At 42.0% G+C, this 27053-nt stretch overlaps 2 protein-coding genes across 2 annotated transcripts in view; both read left to right on the top strand.

The window, feature by feature from the left end:
- ddah1 (dimethylarginine dimethylaminohydrolase 1) overlaps nucleotides 1-7304 on the top strand; it is a 139907-nt gene extending 132603 nt beyond the window's left edge. The window contains exon 6 of the mRNA XM_014123372.3: nucleotides 3467-7304. Within this exon, the coding sequence (XP_013978847.1) occupies nucleotides 3467-3583 (117 nt within the window). The 3' untranslated portion in view covers nucleotides 3584-7304. The remainder of the gene's footprint in view (nucleotides 1-3466) is intronic.
- Nucleotides 7305-22001: 14697 nt separating this feature from the next.
- On the top strand, nucleotides 22002-26791 carry c10h1orf52 (chromosome 10 C1orf52 homolog). The gene is made up of 3 exons (NM_001141204.1): nucleotides 22002-22408; nucleotides 25237-25447; nucleotides 25891-26791. The coding sequence occupies exons 1-3, from the start codon at nucleotides 22100-22102 to the stop codon at nucleotides 26037-26039; spliced, it is 669 nt and encodes a 222-aa protein (NP_001134676.1). The 5' UTR covers nucleotides 22002-22099; the 3' UTR covers nucleotides 26040-26791.
- Nucleotides 26792-27053: the final 262 nt, after the last annotated feature.

Here is a 27053-nt window from a genome sequence, read left to right as displayed (position 1 = left end):
CAAACTCAGTGCCTCTTTGCTTGACGTCATGGGAAAAATTAAAAGAAATCATCCAAGACCTCAGGAAAAAAAGAATTGTAGACCTCCACAAGTCTGGTTCATCAATGGGAGCAATTTACATACGCCTGGAGGTACCACGTTCATCTGTACAAACAATAGTACGCAAGTATAAACACCATAGGACCACGCAGCCGTCATACCGCTCAGGAAGGAGACGCGTTCTGTCTCCTAGAGATGAACGTACTTTGGTGCAAAAAGTGCAAATCAATCCCAGAACAGCAAAGGACCTTGTGAAGATGCTGGTACAGGTACAAAATAATCTATATCCACAGTAAAACAAATCCTATATCGACATAACCTGAAAGGCCGCTCAGCAAGGAAGAAACCACTGCTCCAAAATCGCCATTAACAAAGCAAAACTACGGTTTGCAACTGACAAAAATCTGACTTTTTGGAGAAATGTCCTCTGGTCTGATGAAACAAAAATAGAACTGTTTGGCCATAATACCCATTGTAATGTTTGGAGGAAAAATGGGGAGGCTTGCTAGCCGAAGAACATCATCCCAACCGTGAAGCACGGGGGTGGAAGCATATTTTTGTGGGGGTGCTATGCTGCAGGAGGGACTGGTGCACTTCACAAAATAGATGGCATCATGAGGTTGGAAAATTATGTGGAAGGAAAATTATGTGGATATATTGAAGCAACATCTCAAGCCATCAGTCAGGAAGCTTGGTTGCAAGTGGGTCTTCCAAATGGACAATGACCCCAAGCATACTTCCAAAGTTGTGGCAAAATGGCTTAAGGACAACAAAGTCAAGGTATTGGAGTGGCCATCACAAAGCCCTGACCTCAATCCCATAGAAAATCTGTGGGCAGAACTGAAAAAGTGTGTGCGAGCAAGGCCTACAAACCTGACTCAGTTACACCAGCTCTGTCAGGAGGAATGGGCCAAAATTCACCCAATTTATTGTGGAAGGCTACCCGAAACGTTTGACCCAAGTTTAACAATTTAAAGGCAATGCTACCAAATACTAATTGAGTGTATGTAAACTTCTGACCCACTGGGAATGTGATGAAAGAAATAAAAGCTGAAATAAATCGTTATCTCTACTACTATTCTGACATTTCACATTCTTAAAATAAAGTGGTGATCCTAACTGACCTTAGACAGGGATTCTTTACTAGGATAACGTTTCAGGAATTGTGAAAAACTGAGTTTAAATGTATTTGGCTAAGGTGTATGTAAACTTCCGACTTCAACTGTATATAACAATATAGAATTAGAAAACAAATCCAATTTTGATAAACTCCCATATCTATTGGGTGAAATACCAGTGTGCATCACAGCAGAAAGATTTGTGACCTGTTGCCACAAGAAAAGGGAAACCAGTGAAGAACAAACACCATTGTAAATACAACCCATATTTATGTTTATTTATTTTCCCTTTCGTACTTTAACTATTTGCACATCCTTACAACACTGTATATATACATAATATGACATTTTAAATGTCTTTATTATTTTGGAACTTTTGTAAGTGTAATGTTTACTGTACATTTTTTGTTTATTTCACTTTTGTTTATTATCCATTTCACTTGCTTTGGCAATGTAAACATACATTTCCCATGCCAATAAAGCCCTTAAATTGAATTGAAATTGAATTGAGAGAGACAGAGACAGACAGACAGACAGACAGACAGACAGACAGACAGACAGACAGACAGACAGACAGACAGACAGACAGACAGACAGACAGACAGACAGACAGACAGAGAGACAGACAGACTGGTTCTTGGTTGTGTGAAGTGTTTCCTCTGAGAGCTGCAACATGGCAGTCCCCTGATCCCCTTTTCAGATAGAGAGAGGAAGAGGAGAGAGATTTATCAACATACTCACTCTGCCTGCAAAGCCGCTCTGCTTTTCAACTCTATAAACACTAAACATTCTTGTCTCAAAAATTCTGGCTCCAGCTATTTTTAGCATTGTTACATAACAAAGGCAGAAGGTCATGGGAGAGGGTGGGGGGGGTCGACTGGGGGCAGAGAAGGGCGACTTTAGGGTCTGACGTGGTGACTGTCACATAAGCTGAGCAGAGATAAAGAAGTCAACTAGAAAAGTTTCAGTGAAATACAGCCAGCCCTCACAGTGAAGTTCTCCTGGCCTGACATAATACATTTCAACCACAGTTATAAGAACGCAGCTGGAAAGCACAGACTCACTGCCATAAAAACAGAAACACTTGAGAGACAGACAGACAGACAGACAGACAGACAGACAGACAGACAGACAGACAGACAGACAGACAGACAGACAGACAGACAGACAGACAGACAGACGCGCAGACAGACAGAGCAGACAGACAGACAGACGCGCGCGTAGAAAAGGGAACAGATTTAGTGATGTTGTGGAGGAGTTTGGCTATAGTGCTTTTCCCCTCTGACCTCATGACTCCCCTCCCATGGTTGATGGGCTTTATTTCTATCCTACGTATTGATTATAGTAGGGCCAGAGTAAGACCTGTTGCATCATGGCTGGATAATCTGATAGCCAGATTTGGGTGGGTTGCTTGTCGCCCCGATGGTAGTGCAAGCCCAGGCTTTTAGTATGGCAGAGAGGGGGGAGATATTTTGAAACTTTCATTTGTAATGTTAACTGTTAATGTCTGATTGTTCTTGTGTTTTGCTTTCATTTGCTTTGGCAATGTTAACATGTGTTTTTCATGCCAATAAATCCCCTTAGAATTGAACTGAGAGAGAGAGAGAAGTATTCTGGCTTGGAAGGCTCTTAGGAAAACAGTGGTTTTCTTCTGGAGGGGCTCCACAGGGTGACACATTGCTTTATGAGGGTTTTTGGAGATTACGTAATATTTCTCACTCCGTTTTTGAGAACTCTTCTCTACCTAAATGTTCATTCTTAATGCCTTAGATTTGTATCCCTTGTAAGTGCTCCCAAATCATTGTAAAATTAGCAAAGCCTGTAACCTAAAGTTACTTAAGGTGAAGACTCCTACCTTCTCTAGTGGGTAGTGTTGTTCAAACTATTGTCTGTAGTGTTGTTCAAACTATTGTCTGTAGTGTTGCTCAAACTATTGTCTGTAGTGTTGTTCAAACTATTGCCTGTAGTGTTGTTCAAACTATTGTCTGAGGGGGGACCATCATTTGTACTTGTGCTGGAGAGGCTGAGCTAAGGTGTATATCAATATTATTTCATAATCATTTCCTTTCTTCCTCTCAATCTCAATCCCTCTCCCCATCCCTCTCTCCCCATCCCTCTCTCTCTCTCCCCATCCCGCTCTCTCTCTCCCCATCCCTCTCTCTCTCCCATCCCTCTCTCTCTCACCCCATCCCTCTCTCTCTCCCCCTTCCCTCTTACCCCATTCCTCTCTCTCACCCCATCCCTCTCTCACCCCATCCCTCTCTCTCACCCCATCCTTCTCTCTCTCTACCCAACTCTCTCTCCCCCAGGTGTTTGAGAAGCTGAAGGACCACATGTTGATCCCAGTGTCCAACATGGAGAAGGTGAAGGTGGACGGAGCCCTCACCTGCTGCTCTGTTCTCATCAACATTAAAGCCAAAATCTGATCTGAGCATGCTCCGTTAGGGGTCTCTCAGGCAGACCTGAGTTCAAATACTACTTGAAATCTTTCACATACTTTGATGTGCCAGGTCTGCCATTTTTGGACTATACTATTGGGCCATTATTACGCCAGGCAAACTCAATCAAGCACAGACAAAGTATTTGACATGATTTTGAATAGTATTTTAATCCAGGTCTGCTCTCAGGGCAGGGTCGGCCCACTGCTGCCACCTTGCCCGGTTGAGAACCCCAACTACCTAGCCTGGGTGCAAGTCTGTTTCTGGCCAGTCTGTTTCTGCTGTCTTGCCCCCGAAAACAAATTGGCATCAAGATTACCAACCCCCCTCCACCTTCTGAAAGTGCTCATGTGTCAATCAATCCCTCTGCTTACTGGTCAATGTTTACAACCCTTTAAAAACAACCACTTCTAATATAACACAGGAGAGGTAAAAAGGACAGTCTATTTCATAGAATGGTTTGAAGGTGGAGCTATATAATGTTACGGTATAGTTAGTACAGTATATGCATAGTGCAGTAGCCGGTTTATAAAGAATATAAAACGCAAATATATTTACAATCAACTGCTGATTACTCTATACATATTTGTAATTATTTATTTTTAGATTCAATTCATCATGATTCATGCCACATAACGGTATACGTTTTTATTGAGGGGGAGAAAGGAATTAAATCAAATCTACCTAGTTATGGGCAATTCCATGGTAACGGAATTACGCTGAGACTCTGATTTTTCACTTTTAAAATGTATATCAAACTAAAAACTGACTGAAAAGTGTAATAAACCACATAACTCTATACACAAGGACTACATTTAACAATTTCCACACAAAACCTTACAAAAACACATTTACAGGTAAAACTGTAGATACAGATCGGTATCAAACCAGGATGTGTAACAGCCGCCCGCAACCGGGAGAGCCATGAGGCGGTGCACAATTGGCCCAGCGTCATCCGGGTTAGCTGAAGGGTTTGGCCGACTGGGTTGTCCTTGTTCCATCGTGCTCTAGCGACTCCTGTGGCAGGCCGGGCGCATGCATGCTGACATGGTCGCCAGGTGTACGGTGTTTCCTCCGATACATTGGTGCGGTTGGCTTCCGGGTTAAGTGAGCATTGGGTTAAGGAGCAGTGCGGCTTGGCGGGGTCGTGTTTCGGAAGGACGCACGCTATCGACCTTCGCCTTACCCTTTTTCTCCCCAATTTCGTGATATTCTAAAATGTATCAAATAAAATCTGTGCAGGTACAAAGTTTAGTAACTGTAATTCTGTCCCCAAACTTTGCATACGGATAGTTTTTCAAGGTAAATGTTTACTTTTTTACTGTGTAAATTGTTCAAAGTAGTCATTGTGCATAGAGTTGCATGGTTTGTTAAACTTTGAAATCAATGGTTTTTGTTTGGCATACATTTTATAAGTGACAAATCGGAGTCTCAGTGTAATCCCGTAACTGTGAAATTGCCCTTATCTTAATCATATATAAATGGTGAGCTTGTTCTCTCTGTCTGCCATGGAGACCTGAGTTCTCTTACTTTACATCATTGTTGATTAAAAATGTATTATTATTGATTATTGGACATGAATGTTGATTGATCCCTAGCAGTGGGGGTGGTGCTAGTTATACCACCTGTCTGATCACAGGGTTATTTCCTCTTATTATTAAACTGTGATTCTGAAGTCTAAACCCAGGGTAGGAAATTAACTACAAAATTCCCCTGAAAATAAAATGTCAAAGGATACAAAATAAAAGTGAATTTCCTACCCTGTCTTAAACTAAGCTGTGCCCACTTTGTAAAAGACTGAGCACACTGTGTGACGTATGTTTAATTATGACCAATTGGCTTGTCATTACTCATGATATACTCTCATAACTTTTAACATGCCTCAATCTGCTGTGTGCCTCCATCGAAAACCAAGTGGCTTAAATAACTAATGCTGTATACTCTAGTCAAGAAACCATTATAGCAGATTTCAATGGTTTTTGTTGGTTTTTTAAAGCCCATTGTCACTGTGTTGACTACTGATACTGACCCTGGTACTTCCTTCCTGTTATGCTCTTTCTGTATGAGAGCATGCTTGGAAATCAACATGAGACTGTTCCTCTAGCTGCTGAGATGATACACACTTAGTAGGGTCTCGCCACTAACCACCTCTAATCTATCTTGCTGTGTTTACATTGCATAGATAGCCTTTAGTAAGATCTTTGAAGTCTGTTGACATAGAAATACATGTATAAATACTAAAACGGGATCTCCCATTCAAGTCAATGGACCGTGATCGTTGGACTGGTGGACATATGGAGTCTACCTATGAGGGTGCAGTCTGAGGGACTTTTTCACCATTCTAGTAATTATATTTCTATGGTTAAGGAGCTCTTCCCAACAGCCTTATCTCTGTCATCAGATATGAGCGCATACATCTCCAGCAGAGGTTTATGTACATACAGATGGCTACCAGCATCCACAACTAAAGCCTATTGCAGAGTGGGGCAGATGATGTTGAGCAAGAACCTGAAAATGTTTGCTTTCGTTTGGCCCCATTTCTTTCATACTTTTTCTTTCTTAATAATCTGATGCAGATGAAAACTATTTCATCGAGGAAGTGACGTCTTGCAGTAAGGAGCACAGCTAGAGACTCGCAGCTTGACGTCCAGTGCTCTGGCCTGGAGTGACGTATAGCCTACTCTGTGGCCGTTCAGGAATGGGCGAGCAGAATCATTGTGATGAAACATGGAAAGAATTCCTTTTGGAAGAGAGGCTTGTAAGCCAGTAAATACTCACTCTCTCTTAAAATGTTCTCTCTATAATTCTCTCCCCCTCTCTATGTGTATGTGTATATATGTATGTATACATGATCCCTTTCCCTGCTATTGCCTCATACACATTTCTGGGGTAATTTATGACAATGATATCATACAGTCTGGCAAAAGGGCGCTATGACCTGCAGTTAAAAAACATAATTTGTGACACTAGCAGTATATTTTACAGGAGGCCCTTGGCAAGTCCACTGATGATACCATAGTTGCTATGTATCCAGCACAGACCAGAGCTGACGCAGTCAGTGGCTGTTTACATCCCAAATTGCACCCTATTCCCTACATAGTGCAATGCTTTTGACCAGAGCCCTATGGACCCTTGTCAAAAGTAGTGCATTATATAGGGAATAGGGTACAATTTAGTATGTAAAATGTTTATGGAGGCCAAACCGCCTGCTGCATTTGTAGCCTACTGCTGAAAGTTAGAATAATCACATTATCCCACCAATCACACTGGCTTTTGCTTGTGATAATCTGAATTTTAAATCAAGTCCTCAAAATACAAATCTATTCAATCTTCCTTCAATTTGTATAATTTTATTCTTGATCTATCATTTTTTCTATTGGTGGTGACAGCTTTCATTGCTGATAAATTTACTGCTCCCACTGCCAGCAACATCATGTGCTGTTCCACATGAGAAAGTGTTCCACCAGTAGCCTAGATTGAATTCCTCATAAACTACAATAACATTTTAAGATTTACCATTTGAGTTACCCTGTGTATCCCATAGAAGTGCTGTGAATTGTTAATTTTGTCTCAGGTTTCTTGGTTTTAGTGTATTGTAGATGTTTAGTTGTGTGGTAGCCTAGGTCAGCCATTTAACAGTCTTTTTACACAGCATCATGATTTTAGCTTTTCATCCACTTTGTACAATAAACTTCATTCTAACATCAAATTGAACGGTTGACTTATTGTGCATTGTATGGGTTTATACTGCAGACTAACCAGGTTTCCATCCAACCATTTCATGCGGATGAATTACCTGACGCAGGAAAAAAGTCACAACCGTGCTAATGGAAACAAACAGGATATGCCGGTACAATTATATATAAAGACACTTTGCTCGTTCGACATGGTGGGATGTTTTTGTTAATTATGCGAGAAATAGCGGTGGAAGCACCTTTATACGCAAATATTGATATAATAACCATCATATCGAAGTAAACTTGGAGTCACGCGAAGACATTTTGTGTGGTCCTCCCACTACGACTCGGGAAAGCATGCTCTTTATTAGGCTACATAAATTATGAAGCACTTCACAGGGTGGTGAAAGTGCAAGTTGATGAGCTTGATGCACCTTTCCAATAAATATCGCGAGGGTCTTATTATGGTAACATGATGATCGGTGCTTGGCTGCCGCTTGACAAATACAAATAATATCATAATGTACATAGCCTACCCGCACTGTATCTGCTAGCTGTTGGCTAGAGCGCATGTTTGCTATATATCCTAACCACAGTTTTTGTGACAAAACCATCAGGAGAGTTGAGAATGTACGGAATGTATTTTCATAAGGTACATGGGAATTTATCGGCAAAAGTATTTATGTGCACTATGCCATTACACACATACCTTTATCCGCAAAAAGTAAGTTTGATGGAAACACATCTCTTTTTTTTTTTTTTAAATGCGCAGATTGTTTTAAGCAGATTTTAGAATATTCGATTCAAAATCTCGCAAATTGGATGGAAACCAAGCTAGTGATTGGGCTGCCCAATCAGTCAATTGCGTCACACATTCAAAATGAAGTGTTATATCGCCACATTGTGGTCGTGTATGGGATAATAATTAAAAGCCTTTTACGACATGGGTTGCAAAGAGGAACATGAGCACACATTTTATGGAAAAGCTGTTAGGTTTTATTTATATTTAAAAAACACGTTGAGTATGATAAATAAATCATCAAGGACCTGAGCCACGGCCTGTTCACCCCACTACCATCTGGAAGGACGGGGTTCTACTAAGCTAATATATGAAATTGTTTTAAGATGGTCATACCAAGGATCATTAAGCTATCTGATTATGAATTATAGGACCCTTTTTTGTAGGTATAAAAATGTATACTGAACAAAAATATAAACGCAACATGCAACAATTTCATTGCTTTTACTGAGTTACAGTTCATACAAGGAAATCAGTCAATTTAAATATTCATTAGGCCCTAATCTATTAATTTCACATGACTGGGAATACAGATATGCATCTGTTGGTCACAGACACCTTAAAAAAATGTGTCTCGCAATGTATTTTTGTGCATTCAAATTGCCACCAATAAAATGCAATTGTGTTCGTTGTCTGTAGCTTATGCCTGCCCATACCATAACCCCATCGCCACCATGGGGCACTCTGTTCACAACGTTGACATCAGCAAACCGCCCACCCACACAATGCCATACACGTGGTCTGCGGTTGTGTGGCTGGTTGTATGTACTGCCAATTTCTCTCAAATAATGTTGGAGGTGGCTTATGGTAGAGAAATTAACATTAAATTATCTGGCAACAGCGCTGGTGGACATTCCCGCAGTCAACATGCCAATTGCATGCTCCCTCAAAACTTGACACATCTATGGCACTGTGTTTTGTTATGAAACTGCACATTTTAGAGTGGCATTTTATTGTCTCCAGCACAAGGTGCACCTGTGAAGTGATCATGCTGTTTAATCAGCTTCTTGATATACCACACCTGTCAGGTGGATGGATAATGTTGGCAAAGGAGAAATGCTCAATAACAAGGAGGTAAACAAATTTGCGCACAAAATTTGAGAGAAATAAGCTTTTTGTGCATATGGAACATTTCTGGGATATTTTATTTCAGCTCTGGAAAAATGGGACCAACACTTTAATTGTTGTGTTTAGATTTTTGTTCAGTGTATATATAAAAAATATTTGATGAAACACTGAATTTGGCTTTACTGCTATTAGCCCATAGAAATGCATTGAATAACAGATAGTAAAAGAAAAATCTGATGGAATTTGGTTTTGAAGTGTCTGTATCTGAGAGATATAAGAAAGATCAGGAAATTATTTAAAAAATAGTTGGACACATATTTTACCCCTGTTTTAGGCACTAAACTACTTCCATTAATTTTTGAAACTGGTAACGGGATACAGATGAGTGTTGTGGGTGTCCTCAGTTGCAACCTTGGCATCCTAGATCAAAACAACTGACGTACAGTCGTGGCCAAAGGTTTTGAGAATGACAAATATGAATTTCCAAAGTTTGCTGCCTCAGTGTCTTTAGATATTTTTGTCAGATGTTACTATGGAATACTGAAGTATAATTACAAGTATTTCATAAGTGTCAAAGGCTTTTATTGACAATTACATGAAGTTGATGCAAAGAGTGAATATTTGCAGTGTTGACCCTTCTTTTTCAAGACCTCTGCAATCCTCCCTGGCATGCTGTCAATTAACTTCTGGGCCACATTCTGACTGATGGCAGCCCATTCTTGCATAATCAATGCTTGGAGTTTGTCAGAATTTGTGGGGTTTTGTTTGTCCACCCGCCTCTTGAGGATTGACCACAAGTTCTCAATGGGATTAAGGTCTGGGGAGTTTCCTGGCCATGGACCCAAAATATCGATGTTTAGTTCCCCGAGCCACTTAGTGATCACTTTTGCCTTATGGCAAGGTGCTCCATCATGCTGGAAAAGGCATTGTTCGTCACCAAACTGTTCCTGGACGGTTGGGAGAAGTTGCTCTCAGAGGATGTGTTGGTACCATTCTTTATTCATGGCTGTGTTCTTAGGCAAAATTGTGAGTGAGCCCACTCCCTTGGCTGAGAAGCAACTCCACACATGAATGTCCTCATGATGCTTTACTGTTGGCATGACACAGGTCTGATGGTAGCGCTCACCTTGTCTTCTCCGGACAAGCTTTTTTCCGGATGCCCCAAACAATCGGAAAGGGGATTCATCAGAGAAAATGACTTTACCCCAGTCCTCAGCAGTCCAATCCCTGTACCTTTTGCAGAATATCAGTCTGTCCCTGATGTTTTTCCTGGAGAGAATTGGCTTCTTTGCTGCCCTTCTTGACACCAGGCCATCCTCCAAAAGTCTTTTGCCTCACTGTGCATGCAGATGCACTCGCACCTGCCTGCTGCCATTCCTGAGCAAGCTCTGTACTGGTGGTGCTCCGATCCCACAGCTGAATCAACTTTAGGAGACGGTCCTGGCGCTTGCTGGACTTTCTTGGGTGCCCTGAAGCCTTCTTCACAACAATTGAACCGCTCTCCTTGAAGTTCTTGATGATCCGATAAATGGTTGATTTAGGTGCAATCTTACTGGCAGCAATATCCTTGCCTGTGAAGCCCTTTTTGTGCAAAGCAATGATGACGGCACGTGTTTCCTTGCAGGTAACCATGTTTGACAGAGGAAGAACAATGATTCCAAGCACCACCTTTCTTTTGAAGCTTCCAGTCTGTTATTCGAACTCAATCAGCATGACAGAGTGATCTCCAGCCTTGTCCTCGTCAACACTCACACCTGTGTTAACTTCTCTAGGGTAGGGGGCAGTATTTTGATGTCCGGATGAAAGGCGTGCCCGTAGTAAACTGCCTGCTACTCAGGCTCAGAAGGTAGGATATGCATATTATTAGTAGATTTGGATGGAAAACACTCTGAAGTTTCTAAAACTGTTTGAAGAATGTCTGTGAGTATAACAGAACTCATATGGCAGGCAAACATCTGAGACAAATCCAACCAGGAAGTGTGGAAATCTGAGGTTTGTAGTTTTTCAAGTGATTGCCTATACAGTGACTTAGGGTTAATTTTGCACTTCCTAAGGCTTCCACTAGATGTCAACAGTCTTTAGAACGTTGTTTCATGCTTCTACTGTTACTGGGGAGAGAATAAGAGCTGACTCAACAAGTGGACTGCCTGAGGCCAATGAGTTGTTTACTGTGCAGTCACGCAGGCGTGCCGTTCCTTCTTTTTCCTCTGTAATGAATACGCTATTGTCCGGTTGGAAGATTATCGAAGATTTATGATAAAAAAGACCCTAAGGATTGATTGTAAACATCGTTTGACATGTTTCTACGAATGGTAATGGAACTTTTTGACTTTTCATCTAGGGTTTTGCGCTCGTGCATTGTGTCTTTGGAATAGTGATCTGAACGCGCGAACAAAACGGAGGTATTTGGACATAAATATGGAGTTTATCGAACAAAACAAACATTTCTTGTGGAAGTGGGAGTCATGGGAGTGCATTCCGACAAAGCAAAGGTAAGTGAAGATTTATAATACTATTTCTGAGTTTTGTTGACTCCAGAACTTGGCGGGTAACTGTATAGCTTGCTTTGATGGCTGAGCTCTGTACTCAGAATATTAAATAATGTGCTTTCGCCGTAAAGCTATTTTGAAATCTGACACAGCGGTTGCATTAAGGAGAAGTGTATCTATAATTCTTTCAATAACTGTTGTAAATTTTATCAACGTTTATGATGAGTATTTTTGTAAATTGATATGCTCATTCACCGGGAGTTTTAGAGGCAAAACATTTTCTGAACATCACGCGCCAATGTAAAATGTGGTTTTTGGATATAAATATGAACTTAATCGAACAAAACATACATGTATTGTGTAACATTGAGTCCTGGGAGTGTCATCTGATGAAGATCGTCAAAGGTTAGTGATTAATTTTAGCTGTATTTCTGGTTTTTGTGACGCCTCTCCTTGCTTGGAAAATGGCTGTGTGGTTTTTCTAGTCTCAGCACTGTCCTAACATAATCTAATGTTATGCTTTTGCCGTAAAGCCTTTTTGAAATCGGACAATGTGGTTGGATTAACGAGAAGTGTATCTTTAAAATGGGATATAATAGTTGTATGTTTGAGAAATTTGAATTATGACATTTTTGTTGTTTTGAACTTGCCGCCCAGGCTATTTCACTGGCTGTTGAATAGTGTGTCCTGCAGGTGGCGTCCCACATACCCCAGAGAGGTTAACGAGAGAATCACTGACATGATGTCAGCTGGTCCTTTTGTGGCAGGGCTGAAATGCAGTGGAAATGTTTTGGGGGGATTCAGTTCATTTGCATGGCAAAGAGGGACGTTGCAATTAATTGCAATTCATCTGATCACTCTTCATAACATTCTGGAGTATATGCAAATTGCCATCATACAAACTGAGGCAGCAGACTTTGTGAAAATTTATATTTGTGTCATTCTCAAAACTTTTGGCCACGACTGTACATGACTGGTCAAAAGTTTTAGTACATCTACTCATTCAAGGGTTTTTATTTTTACTATTTTCTACGTTGTAGAATAATAGTGAAGACATCAAAACGTTGAAATAACGCATATGGAATCATGTAGTAACCAAAAACAGTGTTAAATAAATCAAAATATGTTTTATATTTGAGATTCTTCAAATAGCCACCCTTTGCCTTGATGACAGCTTTGCACAGTCTTGGCATTCTCTCAACCAGCTTCAGCTGGAATGCTTTTCCAACAATCTTGTAAAAGTTCCCATATTCGGAGCACTTGTTGACTGCTTTTTCCTTCACTCTGCAGTCCGACTCATCCCAAACCATCTCAATTTGGTTGAGGTCGGGGGATTGTGGAGGCCAGGTCATCTGATACAGCACTACATCACTCTCCTTCTTGGTTAAATATCCATTACACAGCCTGGAGGTGTGTTGGGTCATTGTCCTGTTGAAAAACAAATGATACTGTAGTCCCACTTAGCCCAAATCAGATGGGATGGCGTATCGCTGCAGAATGCTGTGGTAGCCATGCTGGTTAAGTCTGCCTTAAATTCAAAATAAATCACAGTGTCACCAGCAAAGCACTATAACACCTCCACCTCCATCCTTTACGGTGGGAAATACACATGCGGAGATCATCGTCAGTATACCCACACCGCGTCTCACAAAGACATGGCGGTTGGAACCAAAAATCTCAAATTTGGACTCCAGACCAAAGAACAAATTTCCACCGTTCTAATGTCCATTGCTCATGTTTCTTGGCCCAAGCAAGTCTCTTATTTTTATTGGTGTCATTTAGTAGTGGTTTCTTTGCAGCAATTCGATCATGAAGGCACTAGCGGTTCTGGGGGGGGGGGGGGGGGGGGCTAGTGCCCCGTGACAGCAATTTTGGACCCCCTTGTGGCCCCCCTAAATGTGGAGTATGAAATAATTTTTACATAACTAATTTTTGCTATCTGGAATGATATGACAACAATAACGTCTAATGTAACTGGCCCCTCTAACAGTACAACTAGCCCCAGCTTGCCCCCCCCCCCCCTCCCCCCCAGTTGAAATGGTCTAGAACCGCCACTGCATGAAGGCCTGATTCACAGTCTCCTCTGAACAGTTGATGTTGAGATGTGTCTGTTACTTGAAATCTGTGAAACATTTATTTGGGCTGCAATTTCTGAGGCTGGTAACTCTAATGAACTTATCCTCTGCTGCAGAGGTAACTCTAGGTCTTCTATTCCTGTGGCGGTCCTCATGAGAGCCAGTTTCATCATAGCGCTTGATGGTTTTTGCAACTGCACTTGAAGAAACTTTAAAAGTTATTGAAATGTTCCGTATTGACTGAGCTTCATGTCTTAAAGTAATGATGGACTGTTGTTTCTCTTTGCTTATTTGAGCTGTTCTTGCTATAATATGGACTTGGTCTTTTACCAAATAGGGCTATCTTCTGTATACCACCCCTACCTTGTCACAACACAGCTGATTGGCTCAAACGTGTTAAGAAGGAATGAAATTTCACAAATGAACTTTTAAGAAGGCACACCTGTTAATTGAAATGCATTCCAGGTGACTATCTCATGAAGCTGGTTGAGAGAATGCAATGCTGTCATCAAGGCAAAGGATGGCTATTTGAAGAATCTCAAATATATTTCGATTTAAAACTTTTTTGGTTACTACGTGATTACATATGTGTTATTTCATAGTTTTGATGTCTTCACTATTATTCTACAATATAGAAAATAATACAAGTAAAGTAAAACCCTTGAACGAATAGGTGTTCTAAAACTTTTGACCGGTAGTGTATGTGTTTGTGAGAGTTACCTTTCCATAGGTGTGTATCCCAAACTGTTCAGATGCTACAGGCAGAAGTTGGCAGACAGGCAGTACCGATTTCAGACGAGTCCCGTGATGCTTGTGGGGGTCGTAAAGCAAAATGGAAAAACCCATTGTGTTTGTAAGTATCATCTTTCCATAGACGGGTCATAGTTTGTAGGCCAAACCGTTTGGACGCTACAGACATTTTCTCATGGTCTGACAAACACGCTGTATCTCTGTCACCTTTCATCACAGATGTGGAAGACAGACATGGATTGAGACTCAGCCCATGCAAAAAAAATTAAAAAAATAAAGATTACTCTAGCTCAAACAGAGCTATTATGCTGACTAGATTTCCGTGGTCACAGACATCGACTCTAGGGGGTTTAAACAGTTACCACTAGCCGGCCTCTGCCCAATACCCTACCCTGAACCTTAGTCACTGTTACTAGCCGGCTACCACCCAGTACTCTACCCTGTACTTTAGAGACTCCTTTGCCCTATGTACATAGAGTAATTGAACATTGGTCACGTTATTAATGTTTACATACTGTTTTATCCACTTTATATGTACACTGAGAATACAAAACATTAGGAACACTTGCTCTTTACATGACATAGCTTTCACCTGATCAATCTATGATCTCGTTTTGATGTCACTTGTTAAATCCACTTCAATCAGTGTAGATGAAGAGGAGGCGGTTAAAGAAGGATTTTTAAGCCTAGAGACAATTGAGACATGGATTGTGTAGTTTCACACTCAAAAGTTTCCCCATGTGTATCAAGAATGGTCCACTAGCCAACTTCACACAACTGTGGGAAGCATTGGAATCAACATGGGCCAGCATCCCTGTGGAACGCTTTCCACACCTTGTAGTGTAGTCCATGCACTGACGAATTGAGACTGTTGAGGGCAAATGGGGAAGCAACTAAATATTAGGAAGTGGTTCCTAATGTTTTGTACACTCAGTATATATACTGTATTCTGGTCATGGCTCATCCTATATAACTGCAAGTGCAGGTCTGAACATTTTCATAACAAATTCATTATGTTATTCATAAATTCATTTAGAAATGCTTATTTTTAAATTATTGTAATTTGAAACCTAAGGGATCAATCTTACATCACCTCTGTTTGTTACAAATGTCTTCACTATAGTGTCATAATGGTTATGATCCAGGCCTACAGTTATAACATGACAGACAACTAGAGCTCAGTCAATGAACTTTTCACAGAGGTGACAGGTAGGCCTTCTCCTTTTGGGTACTTTTACTTTATAGAGTCAATCTGCACCTTGCCACTTGAGAGTGGAGGAGAGGAGTACTGGGAGAGAAAAGCAAGCAAGCGGAGTGATTGATTGCTCACAGTTTCAGGTAAGAGCTGTAAATAGATACAAATAGTCCTAAAGCCTAGAATAGATTAAGTTCGATCCGCGGACGATCTGCTTTATAGCCGCTTGACATTTAAAGGTAGCCTAATTGTTGATTGAGCCGACATATGCTGCATTTCGCGTACTGTGTATGCGGGAACATTGCCTTTAAAATGTGCATCCTGGCCTAAATATTGAGGTAGTTGATAGGTCTATAACAAAATAGTCTACTCTAATATCCTTTGGGCGGGGCAACTGCCAATAATGTTGCCAAGCACGCGCACCAGAGTGTGCCTTGCAGCCTACAGTCGTCCTCTTGACCCCGTCAGTTAAATGGCCTGTAGGTGTAACATTTGTATTTATGAGACTAGTGTAGAGTAGACCTAAGAGGCTACAGTGATATCATAAATATTCCCTATATAATTACAGTGATATCACAAATAGGGCCCTATATAATCGAGTCTCTTGAAAAATGCCTACCTATTCTGCACAGGTTGCAACAAAGCAATTTGCAAGGTTGATTAGCCCCGGACAACACTAAGTGCAATCAATCACCAAAATATGTCTGTCCCAAATGGCACCCTATTCCCTATAGGCCCTGGTCAAAGTAGAGCACTATATGGAATTGGGTGCCATTTGGGGAGCAGACATCATCATAAAATAAATGCCTGAAAGTGAAAGGTCACCTAATTTCTGTTGTTGATTCAGGTATGCAGGGCAAGCTCATTCAAGCGGGCCTAAAAACACTTTAGATGTGTCCTCACATCTTCAGTGTGTTCTCCCCTTTGTTTCTCCCGCGTTTCTCCAGTGTTTCCATTCCTATAGGTCGGTGGTAGTGTCAGTCGCACTAGTGTCACAGGGGCTCCTGTGACCTTGACAAAAGAGAGCCTGAACCAGGATGCTTCCGAGGCCACTGACCTCCACGGAAGTCAAGCATGTGCCTGCTGAGGGAGTGGGTGGAGAAGGACGGAAAGGAGGCCGAGGAAGAGTGGCAAAGAAAGGTCGAGCTCCGGGCCTCTGCAATGGAAAAGGACTTGGAAAATGAGAAGACCAGGACCTCCTTGCTTGAGAGGGAGCAAGAGGACACAAAGGCCAGTCTTAAAAGAAGTGAGGTAAGCAGGGCCTTGCATTTGAGAGCCATTGAAGAGGGACAGAGGAAGGTGGACGAGGTGGAGTTCAGGGTCTCTTGGATGGAAAGAGATCTGTAAGAAACATCTCTCCAACTGAAGAAAGAGCAGAGCTGGAGACAATGAAAGTTTAGAGTTAAGAGCAGTGAGGACTCTGAGATCAGGCCCTAGAGATGGAGAATCAGAGGTCAAGGGAAGGACCTCTGTAAGCCTGTGTTTCAGACATAAGGAAGTGGATGGCTGTAAACTTTCTACTTTTAAACTCGGACAAAACAGAGATGCTTGTTCTAGGTCCCAAGAAACAAAGAGATCTTCTGATGGTTGTACAGTCGTCTCAAATAAAACTGTGAAGGACCTCGGCGTTAGTCTGGACCCTGATCTCTCTTTTGACGAACATATCAAGATTGTTTCAAGGACAGCTTTTTTCCATCTTCGTAACATTTCAAAGATCAGAAATTTTCTGTCCAAAATTGATGCAGAAAAATTCATCCATGCTTTTGTTACTTCTAGGTTAGACTACTGCAATGCTCTACTTTCCGGCTACCCGGATAAAGCACTAAATAAACTTCAGTTAGTGCTAAATACGGCTGCTAGAGTCCTGACTAGAACCAAAACATTTCATCATATTACTCCTGTGCTAGCCTCCCTACACTGGCTTCCTTTTAAGGCAAGGACTGATTTCAAGGTTTTACTGCTAACCTACAAAGCATTACATGGGCTTGCTCCTACCTATCTTTCCGATTTGGTCCTGCCGTACATACCTACACGTACGCTACGGTCACAAGATGCAGGCCTCCTAATTGTCCCTAGAATTTCTAAGCAAACAGCTGGAGGCAGGGCTTTCTCTTATAGAGCTCAATTTTTATGGAATGGTCCTGCTTACCCATGTGAGAGACGCAGACTCGGTCTCAACCTTTAAGTCTTTATTGAAGACTTATCTCTTCAGTAGGTCCTATGATTGAGTGTAGTCTGGCCCAGGAGTGTGAAGGTGAACGGAAAGGCACTGGAGCAACGAACCGCCCTTGCTGTCTCTGCCTGGCCGGTTCCCCTCTCTCCACTGGGATTCTCTGCCTCAAACCCTATTACAGGGGCCGAGTCACTGACTTACTGGTGCTCTTCCATGCCGTCCCTAGGAGGGGTGCGTCACTTGAGTGGGTTGAGTCACTGACGTGGTCTTCCTGTCTGGGTTGGCGCCCTCCCTTGGGTTGTGCCGTGGCGGAGATCTTTGTGGGCTATACTCGGCCTTGTCTCAGGATGGTAAGTTGGTGGTTGAAGATATCCCTCTAGTGGTGTGGGGCTGTGCTTTGGCAAAGTGGGTGTGGTTATATCCTGCCTGTTTGGCCCTGTCCGGGGGTATCATCGGATGGGGCCACAGTGTCTCCTGACCCCTCCTGTCTCAGCCTCCAGTATTTATGCTGCAGTAGTTTGTGTCGAGGGGCTAGGGTCAGTCTGTTATATCTGAAGTATTTCTCCAGTGTCCTGTGTGAATTTAAGTATGCTCTCTCTACTTCTCTCTTTCTCTCTCTCGGGGGACCTGAGCCCTAGGACCATGCCTCAGGACTACCTGGCATGATGACTCCTTGCTGTCCCCAGTCCACCTGGCCGTGCTGCTGCTCCAGTTTCAACTGTTCTGCCTGCGGCTATGGAACCCTGACCTGTTCACCGGACGTGCTACCTGTCCCAGACCTGCTGTTTTCAACTCTCTAGAGACAGCAGGAGTGGTAGAGATACTCTCAATGATCCGCTATGAAAAGCCAACTGACATTTACTGCTGAGGTGCTGACCTGTTGCACCCTCGACAACTACTGTGATTATTATTATTTGACCATGCTGGTCATTTATGAACATTTGAACCTCTTGGCCATGTTCTGTTATAATCTCCACCCGGCACAGCCAGAAGAGGACTGGCCACTCCTCATAGCCTGGTTCCTCTTTAGGTTTCTTCCTAGGTTTTGGCCTTTCTAGGGAGTTTTTCCTAGCCACGGTGCTTCTACACCTGCATTGCTTGCTGTTTGGGGTTTTAGGCTGGGTTTCTGTACAGCACTTTGAGATATCAGCTGATGTAAGAAGGGCTATATAAATAAATAAATTAGATTTGATTTGAAGATGGAGCTTGACATCAATTGAAAGATTGAGGCCATCGGGAACCTTGAGGAGAACATTAAGAAGGCTAGCAAGGAGAGCGAGGAGGTGGTGAAGAAGAAGAAAATGACAATTCAGAACCTGTGGGAGGTCCTAAGGAAGAATACTGCCAAGCTTGAGGAGGATACCCGAACACTTGTGGCCAAGAAAGGGGGAATGACAATAAAATGTCAACAATGAATAAACAGCTAGAAAAGACTGAGGAAGAAAACAACGCCCTCAAGGACAACATCAAGGTCCTTCAGTCTAAGATTGAGAAGGATGAGGAAGACAGAGGGGCGGAAAGCACTGCTTACTGTAAGTTTAGGAGTGAGCTGGGAAATGTGGAGGAGGAGAGAGGGGCAGAGAACATCACCTACGACCAGCTGAGGAGTGAGCTGGAGAAAATGGAGTAGGAGAGGTAGGAAGAGAAACTTTCCTTCAACCAGCTCAGGACTGAGCAGGAAAACAATCTGGCAAGAGAAAACATTGCTTTGGAGAGGGCAACCCAGCTAGCACATTTGGTACCTCGGAAGTTCTGTGAACATACGTTTTTGGTTTCCCAATGGTTCTGGGAACGAACCCATACGTTTCCTGACTGGTAAAACTGAACGTTTTTTAAACATTCTGAGAACAGAAGTGACAATTCTAACTGTTCTGGGAATGTACATTTTTAGGTTGCAGGGAGGTTCTGATAATGTTTTACTATGGTTACCTGAAAGCTTTCCTGGGAGGTTTAATTAATGCTCAGAGAATGGAAATTATTGGTTATTTAGAGTTTTTTTTATTTTTATAACTTGCTTAACTTTCAGTGAATGTTTCAATAATACTTTTAATCATGCAAACACATACATTTTTTATTGTGACACACCACCACCAGGATGGAGCTAGCATGCCATGTTCTTTTACACATACAAAGCTGTTAATTTTTGTCTATTTAAACAGACCCCATTCAAAGGAAACAATCCGTTTTTTATCCTATCAGTATCGAAACATGGTCCAATGATGCACAACGACTGTGGGGTGTTTTGGGAAACACATGATACATCTTCGACTGTTGTAGGAAAGATGCATTGCTAAAACACGTGTAAGCCTAAATTCCATCGCTATTGGGAAACTGGGCCCAGGTTAGGTGTACATGTATCACCTTTTCAGTTCAAGAAACGGGTTTCTCTGTCTGAGTAGAAGAACGGAGAACTTCCAGCTCCGGGGGAAAGATGGCGGAAGCGGATGATGAAGTGGATTCTGAATACAATGGCAGTAGAATCAAGGAGAATTGGAGTATTGTCCAAAATAATGGAAAACGGAGCAAAGTAGGGTACAGTGATGAGAATGACCCTTTGTATCTAGTAGGAGTATGGTTTGTTCATGAGGAGTAGCTGAGCAATCTTTAGAAACCATTTGAGTTATGCAAACTGGTAGAGAGATTGCTGGGTAAAGTGAAGGCTATGAAGATCACGAGAAGCGGGCTTGTTTAGATTTTTTGTGCTTATGCGGATCAGAAGGAACGTCGTTGTGTCTTAACCAGTTTGAAGTGTTGTGTATGCCTCTTCGGAACAGGGCACCCCTCAAGGGGGTTATATCAGGCGTCTCATGGGAAGTTGATTTTGAAGAGATTAAAAATATTCCTGTTGTAATTGAAGCATGTCGGATGAATTGTGCGGTGAATGCTGAAAAAGTGAAGAGTTTATGTGTTCTTCTGTTTTTTTTATATGGAGTCTCTCCCTACTCAAGTGCAGTTAGGGTATATTAACTACAGAGCATTTATCCCAAGACCAATGCAATGTGATCATTGTAAAGCTTTTTGTCATGTAGCAAGTGTTTGCAAAAGGGAGAATCCGAGATGTCCAAGTTGTGGATGGATCCTATTATGTGTTCTAAAAGTGATTAATATGTGACATGTTGCAATTGCGGTGGGAACCATGAAGCCACATCTTCCGAATGCCCCACAAGGGTGAAAGAGAATGAGGTGGCCAAAGTCAGGGTTATAAAGGGCATTTCATATGCAGTAGCTGTGAAAAGGGTTGAGGGTTTGAAAGGTGCACCAGAAGAGTCCATTGTAGTGGATAGGCCTACATTGTAGGATGCAGGGGTTGCCTTTCACCAGCAGGATCCTGAAATGTTAAAGGTTAAGAAGGTGGACTTTGTGGCATTTATAGCTATGGTAATTAATGGGACTGCCAAGGTGGAGAGAAGGTCCAAGAAGATAGAAATCATAGTGATTGTGGTGGAGTGGTTCCTGGGGCTGAAAGATTTCACATCAGAGGAGTTACATGGAATATTGGCACAATTCATACCACCCTCTCAGGTCCTTGAGAACTAAAAGAAGGAAGAAGTGAGAGTTATTTATTTTGGCTATGTATTATTTTTATTGGGATGGATTAAGTTTGTATCAGTATTACGTATGGATTTATTTATTTTTTGGTTTCAAACCGTCCAGCTGGTGGCGGCAATACAACGTTTTGAGGGTAGTCCACCATAAAACCCACAGAAGAAGAAGCAGAAGACAAACACTTATTAAGATCAGGTGTGGCCAATTAGTGGGCGCAGCGAACACATCTGAACACACTTAACAAGATAGCTCATGTTGATGACGCACAGAACAGAATGGATGTTTTAAATAACATTCTTAGAACGTTCTCTGAACGTTACTAAAGTTTTGTTGTGGTCTTTATGGAAAGTTTTCACGTTCTTGGAAAACATGACTTTAAATAAAACCATGAGGAAACCATGGGTCCGGGATAGGGTTTGGCTGGGGTCGGCCGTCATTGTATATAAGAATTTATTCTTAACTGACTTGCCTAGTTAAATCAAGTTGAAATAAAAAATTAAGCATGACGAAAATAACTGCTCATAAAAGTTATGTTGCGTGTCTTGAAAAAATTGACTACTGCTCCTTTAAGAAAATATTTTTGCGACATTACGTACTCTTGTACGGCAACAGTGACTCAAAATGGAGTAACCAGCAAAAACATCAAGCTAGCTTGCTAATTCATTAGGGGCATCATCTTATCTCTAAAGTTAAATTCATCGTATTACTAGATGAGGTAAAAATTGTATCAGTATGGCTGATAAGAAGAAACCGGACTCTTTCCATTACTTCATGAGTTACGATGATTTGAGTGACAGTAGCGATAGTAACAGCAGCGATTCTGATGATGCGGGCCAGAAGAAATCAAGGGGGAAGGGGGGGACCGATGCTACTGGAAGCGGTAGCAAATCTCCCCAACACGGCACCAAGCGGGCTGCCAGTGGAGCTCCTCTACCAAAACCCGACGAGCTCTTCAAATCGGTCTCTAAGCCGTCCTTTCTGTACAACCCGCTGAATAAACAGATCGATTGGGAGAGCCGCGCCGTGAAAGCTCCAGAAGAGGTACTGTGTTTAACCAGCCAGCCAGCTAGCGTTCGTTCATTAGCTAGCTGTTGTCGTAACTAGTTGTTGACCAAGCTAACTAACGTTACCTACCTACTTGCTATGTATACTGAACAAAAATATAAACGCAACATGTAAAGTGTTGGTCCCATGTTTCATGCGCTGAAATAAAAGATCCCAGAAATGTTCCGTAAGCCCCAAAAAATTGCTTTTCTTTCAAATGTTGTGCACAAATTTGTTTACGTCCCTGTTATTGAGCATTTCTCCTTTGCCAAGATAATCCATCCACCTGACAATGTGGCATATCAAGAAGCTGATAACACAGGTGCACCTTGTGCTGGGGACAATAAAAGGCTACGCTAAAATGTGCAGTTCTGTCACACGACACAGTGCCACAGATGCCAAGTTTTGAGGGAGTGTGCAATATGTATGCTGACTGCAGGAATGTCCACCAGAGCTGTTATGAGAGAATTGAAGTTATTGAATCGTCAACACATGATACATCTTCGACTGTTGTAGGAAAGATGCATTGTTAAAACACATGTAAGCTTAAATTCCATCGCTATTGGGAAACTGGGCCCAGGTTAGGTGTACATGTATCACCTTTTTAGTTCAAGAAATGAGTTTCTCTGTCCGAGTAGAAGAACGGAGAACTTCCAGCTCAGGGGGAAAGATGGCAGAGGCGGATGATGAAGTGGATTCTGAATACAATGGCAATAGAATCAAGGAGAATTGGAGTATTGTCCAAAATAATGGAAACATAAGCTGTCATTTTAGAGAATTTGATGAAAAGTTGTCAGAAACAGTCTCAGGAAGCTCATCTGCGTGCTTGTCTTGACCTGACTACAGTTCGGCATCGTAACTGACTTCAGTGAACAAATGCGCATCTTCGATGGCCTCTGGCATGCTGGAGTAGTGTGCTCTTCACGGATGAATCTCGGTTTCAACTAACGGGCAGATGGTGTCGTGAGGGCGAGTGGTTTGCTGCTGTCAATGGTGTGAACAGTGCACACCATGGTGGTGTTGGGGTTATGTTATGGGTAGGCATAAGCTACAGACAACAAACACAATTGCATTTTATCAATGGCAATTTGAATACACAGAGATACTGTGACGAGATCCAGAGGCCCATTGTTGTGCAATTCATCCTCCACAATCACCTCATGTTTCAGCATGATAATGCACGGCCCCATGTCGCAAGGATCTGTACACTATTCCTGTAAGCTGAAAATGGCGCAGTTCTTTCATGGCCTGCATACTCACCAGACATATCACCAATTGAGCATGTTTGGGATGTTCTGGATTGACATGTACGATGGCGTGTTCCAGTTCCCGTCAATATACAGCAACTTCACACAGCCATTGAAGAGGAGTGGGACAACTTTTCACAGGACATAATCAACAGCCTGATCAATCAACAGCCTGATCAACTCTGAAGATGTTGCGCTGCATGAGGCAAATGGTGGTCACACCAGATACTGACTGGTTTTCTGATCCAAGGTATCTGTGACCAACGGATGCATATGTCTATTCCCAGTCATGTGAAATCCATAGATTAGGGCCTAATTAATTATTTTCAATTGACTCATTTCCTTATAGGAACTGTAACTCAGTAAAATCTTTTAAATTGCATGTTTAGTTTTATATTTTTCAGTGTAGCTAGCTAATTCCCACAGTGAGTCAGTGTGTGTTGTTAGCTAGCTACATAGCTAACAGCAGCTACTGCTAGTAACTCATGTAGTGTTACAGTCAGTGAAACACCACTGTATTCTACTAGCTAATCTGATTAATTGGGCTGTAAATCACAACTTGTTCCTTACAAGCTTGCCAGAAGATCCGGACTGTACCGTTACTCTTGTTTGCACTGAGGTCAGAACGCAATCACAGTTACATTAAAGGAGAAGTTCACCCAAAATCCAGAAACTCCCAAGTGATTCCATACATTGACACTAGTTAAGTGGAGTTTTTCATCTTTTGTGTTGCACTGAAATGTCTGCAAAAAAAAAAACGGGTCAAGTGACATTGCTGTTCTTTTGCCAGGTAATTAATGATTCAGAAATCTGCGAAGTGTGGACAAATACTTTGTTTTATTAAAAGCGTACGTCCGAATTAACTTTTTGTCAAAAGTACTATCTGTTTTAATTCAGTAAATGTGTACTTTTCCACCTAAAACATTTGCGATTTAATTTATATCATTACTTATGTAGCCGACTGCCACAGTAGTGGAGATGGGGAACTGTACATGTGGACTCTCGCAGTAGCCACCGCAGCCATTTTGGAATGGCAGTCAGCCAACCAGCTCCTTTGTTATTCAAGACGACATGCCAAGCGTAAGGGTATTGTCAGTCATTTACAATCCAGGATGTTGAATAAAATGACATTTTAAACTTACTCTGTCCGGTTTGTCCTGCAGCTGCTCAAAATTGAGACAAAATATCTACGTTAGAGCCAGGTACAATATACTAATACACATTCATATAATTTCATATTCAGTTAGCATTTAACTGTGGGCTGCCACTCAATTTTTTATTATAAAAAAAAAAGGTATAACTACAAAGTATGTATCGTCCTCCTGTGACCCTAATTGTGATCCAACAACCCTAATTGTGTGTGATTTATGTATTCTCATAACTCGCAACCCAACTCTCACATGCCCAGGGCCTACTTTGGGTCCGGACCCGAAGTTTACGAAACCCTAGTATAGTTAGTTGACTGCCAGCTCAACTGGTATAATCCATGCATTGTACCCCTGCGGCACAGATAAATAAGGGAAACCTATAACTTTTCAATTGAAAAGATTAGTTAATTATAAGTAACTTTGTCTGCAGCCTGCAAAGGAGTTCAAGGTGTGGAAGACGAACGCGTTGCCCCTTCAGACCTACGCCGCAGAAGCGGAGAAGCCCAAGAAGGGAGCTCCCCCAGGGATGGACATGGCCATAAAGTGGTCCAACATCTATGAAGATAACGGAGAAGACGCTCCACAGCCTCACACCGGCAATGCTGTCTTCCTGCCCACAGAGGAACAGCCATCAGATTCAGGTAGGGGGAAAAGTGTTACCTGTGTGACTGACCACATTCTGCCTGCTTAGTATTACATCTTCCTCCCTACAAAGGGTAGTGGTACACTGTCCATACATCTGCTCGAACCAGAGCCCTCTGCCTCGCAAACACACGTAACTGCCCGCTTGACAAGGTACTAGCCACTTGCGCCACCGAAAAGCTAGCAGTTATGTGACGGGTGTGCAGACATTTCAAGCTGTTGTGTGGGCTTTCGGTACCAGCTTTACCTCTATCTGCTTATGCATGCACATCTCAATTATTTTTAGGAAGAAAATGATTTCTCTCTCTCCTCTGACACACAGTAACTTGATATTTACAGCAGGGGGGGATATCGGTGCTGGTTAGGCAGGATACAGTGCGCAGCTGTGCATTTCCAGTTTATTTCTGAATGATTATGACGTGTTGTTTTCTCCCTGGTGTAGACGAGGACGGAGACAAGGCCTCGGCGAAGAAGCGTAGGGTGGAGAGCTTCCAGCAGAAGGAGAAAAGGAAGAGGGATCTGGGCCAGGCCACATCTGACAAGAGCTTCGTAGAGGAAGAGAAGAGGATCCTCAGGCAGAATGCGGATTGAGGCCCAGCTCTGGTGTGAAGCTCGGGTCTGGCTGCCCTAAGCCTCTGTGACTGTCCTGCAGCTTTGCCCCAGACACCCAACACTTTCCCTTCTTCTCCTCTGTGTCCAGCCCCTGGTTATGTGAATGGTCCAGTACTCGTCTACCTAGGACAAATAATATAGATGTTAATGTTCTGAAAACATTTGGACTGTTATTTTTAATCTCTTGTTATATCTTTGAGCATATTATCCAAACACTAGTGGAAAACGCACGTATTACTGAGTGTGTTCTAGGTATTGATCAATGTTTCGTTGTAAATAGACGACCACCTGATCTACATAATATAGTCTGGATTTGGATGAATGTCTCTGGACTGCGTTGGGGGAATCAATGTGTTCATATGTTTGGATCATGAGCAGATGTATTTTTCTATATGGCAACTTATTTTTGAATAGCAAGAAATGTATGGTAAATACATTTAGATTATTACTGTCTCTACATGTCTCTGTTGGTGAGACATTAGGTCAAGAAAGACTGCATTTACTAGAGTAATAAACTGTTCCTCAACATGTAATATTCGCTAGATGGCAGCCTTGGGCCACATTTGGTACACAACCTTTAACACTGGTGGGGAGTAGTATCTTAAATGTTGCCATGTCTTTTAATGCGTCTATACAATATGTATACAGTTAACCACACACTGACAGTTTTGTCTTTTGTAGTAAATTCCGTTGTCTTACACAACTGATGCAATAAATGGAATGTGAATATTAGGCTTGCTGATTGGCTCCGTCTTATCTTGGACTTAGAAATCAACATTGATGTGAGAGTATTAGCAACACAAGCATAACTCTACTGAACAAAACAAAATGGTGTGTTTTGGATCTTAGACATGCTCAAAGTGCTATATTTAAGCAATAAGGCACGTGGGGGCCTTTATGGCATATGTCCTTTATACCACGGCTAAGGGCTGTTCTATTATAAAATGGTTACCAGTGTAATTCGAGCAGTAAAAATGTTGTCATACCTGTGGT

The sequence above is a fragment of the Salmo salar genome, chromosome 10 (assembly GCF_965601325.2).
Source record: "Salmo salar chromosome 10, fSalSal1, whole genome shotgun sequence".
Taxonomy (NCBI): domain Eukaryota; kingdom Metazoa; phylum Chordata; class Actinopteri; order Salmoniformes; family Salmonidae; genus Salmo; species Salmo salar.
This window is presented reverse-complemented; position numbering and strand designations above follow the sequence as displayed.

What these genes read in the sequence shown, in the direction of transcription:
- c10h1orf52 (NM_001141204.1), top strand. Translation starts at nt 22,100, where the DNA reads ATGGCTGATAAGAAGAAACCGGACTCTTTCCATTACTTCATGAGTTAC. An exon ending in CCGTGAAAGCTCCAGAAGAG is followed by an intron (nt 22,409 to 25,236) that starts GTACTGTGTTTA and finishes CTTTGTCTGCAG; the next exon opens with CCTGCAAAGGAGTTCAAGGT. An exon ending in GGAACAGCCATCAGATTCAG is followed by an intron (nt 25,448 to 25,890) that starts GTAGGGGGAAAA and finishes TCCCTGGTGTAG; the next exon opens with ACGAGGACGGAGACAAGGCC.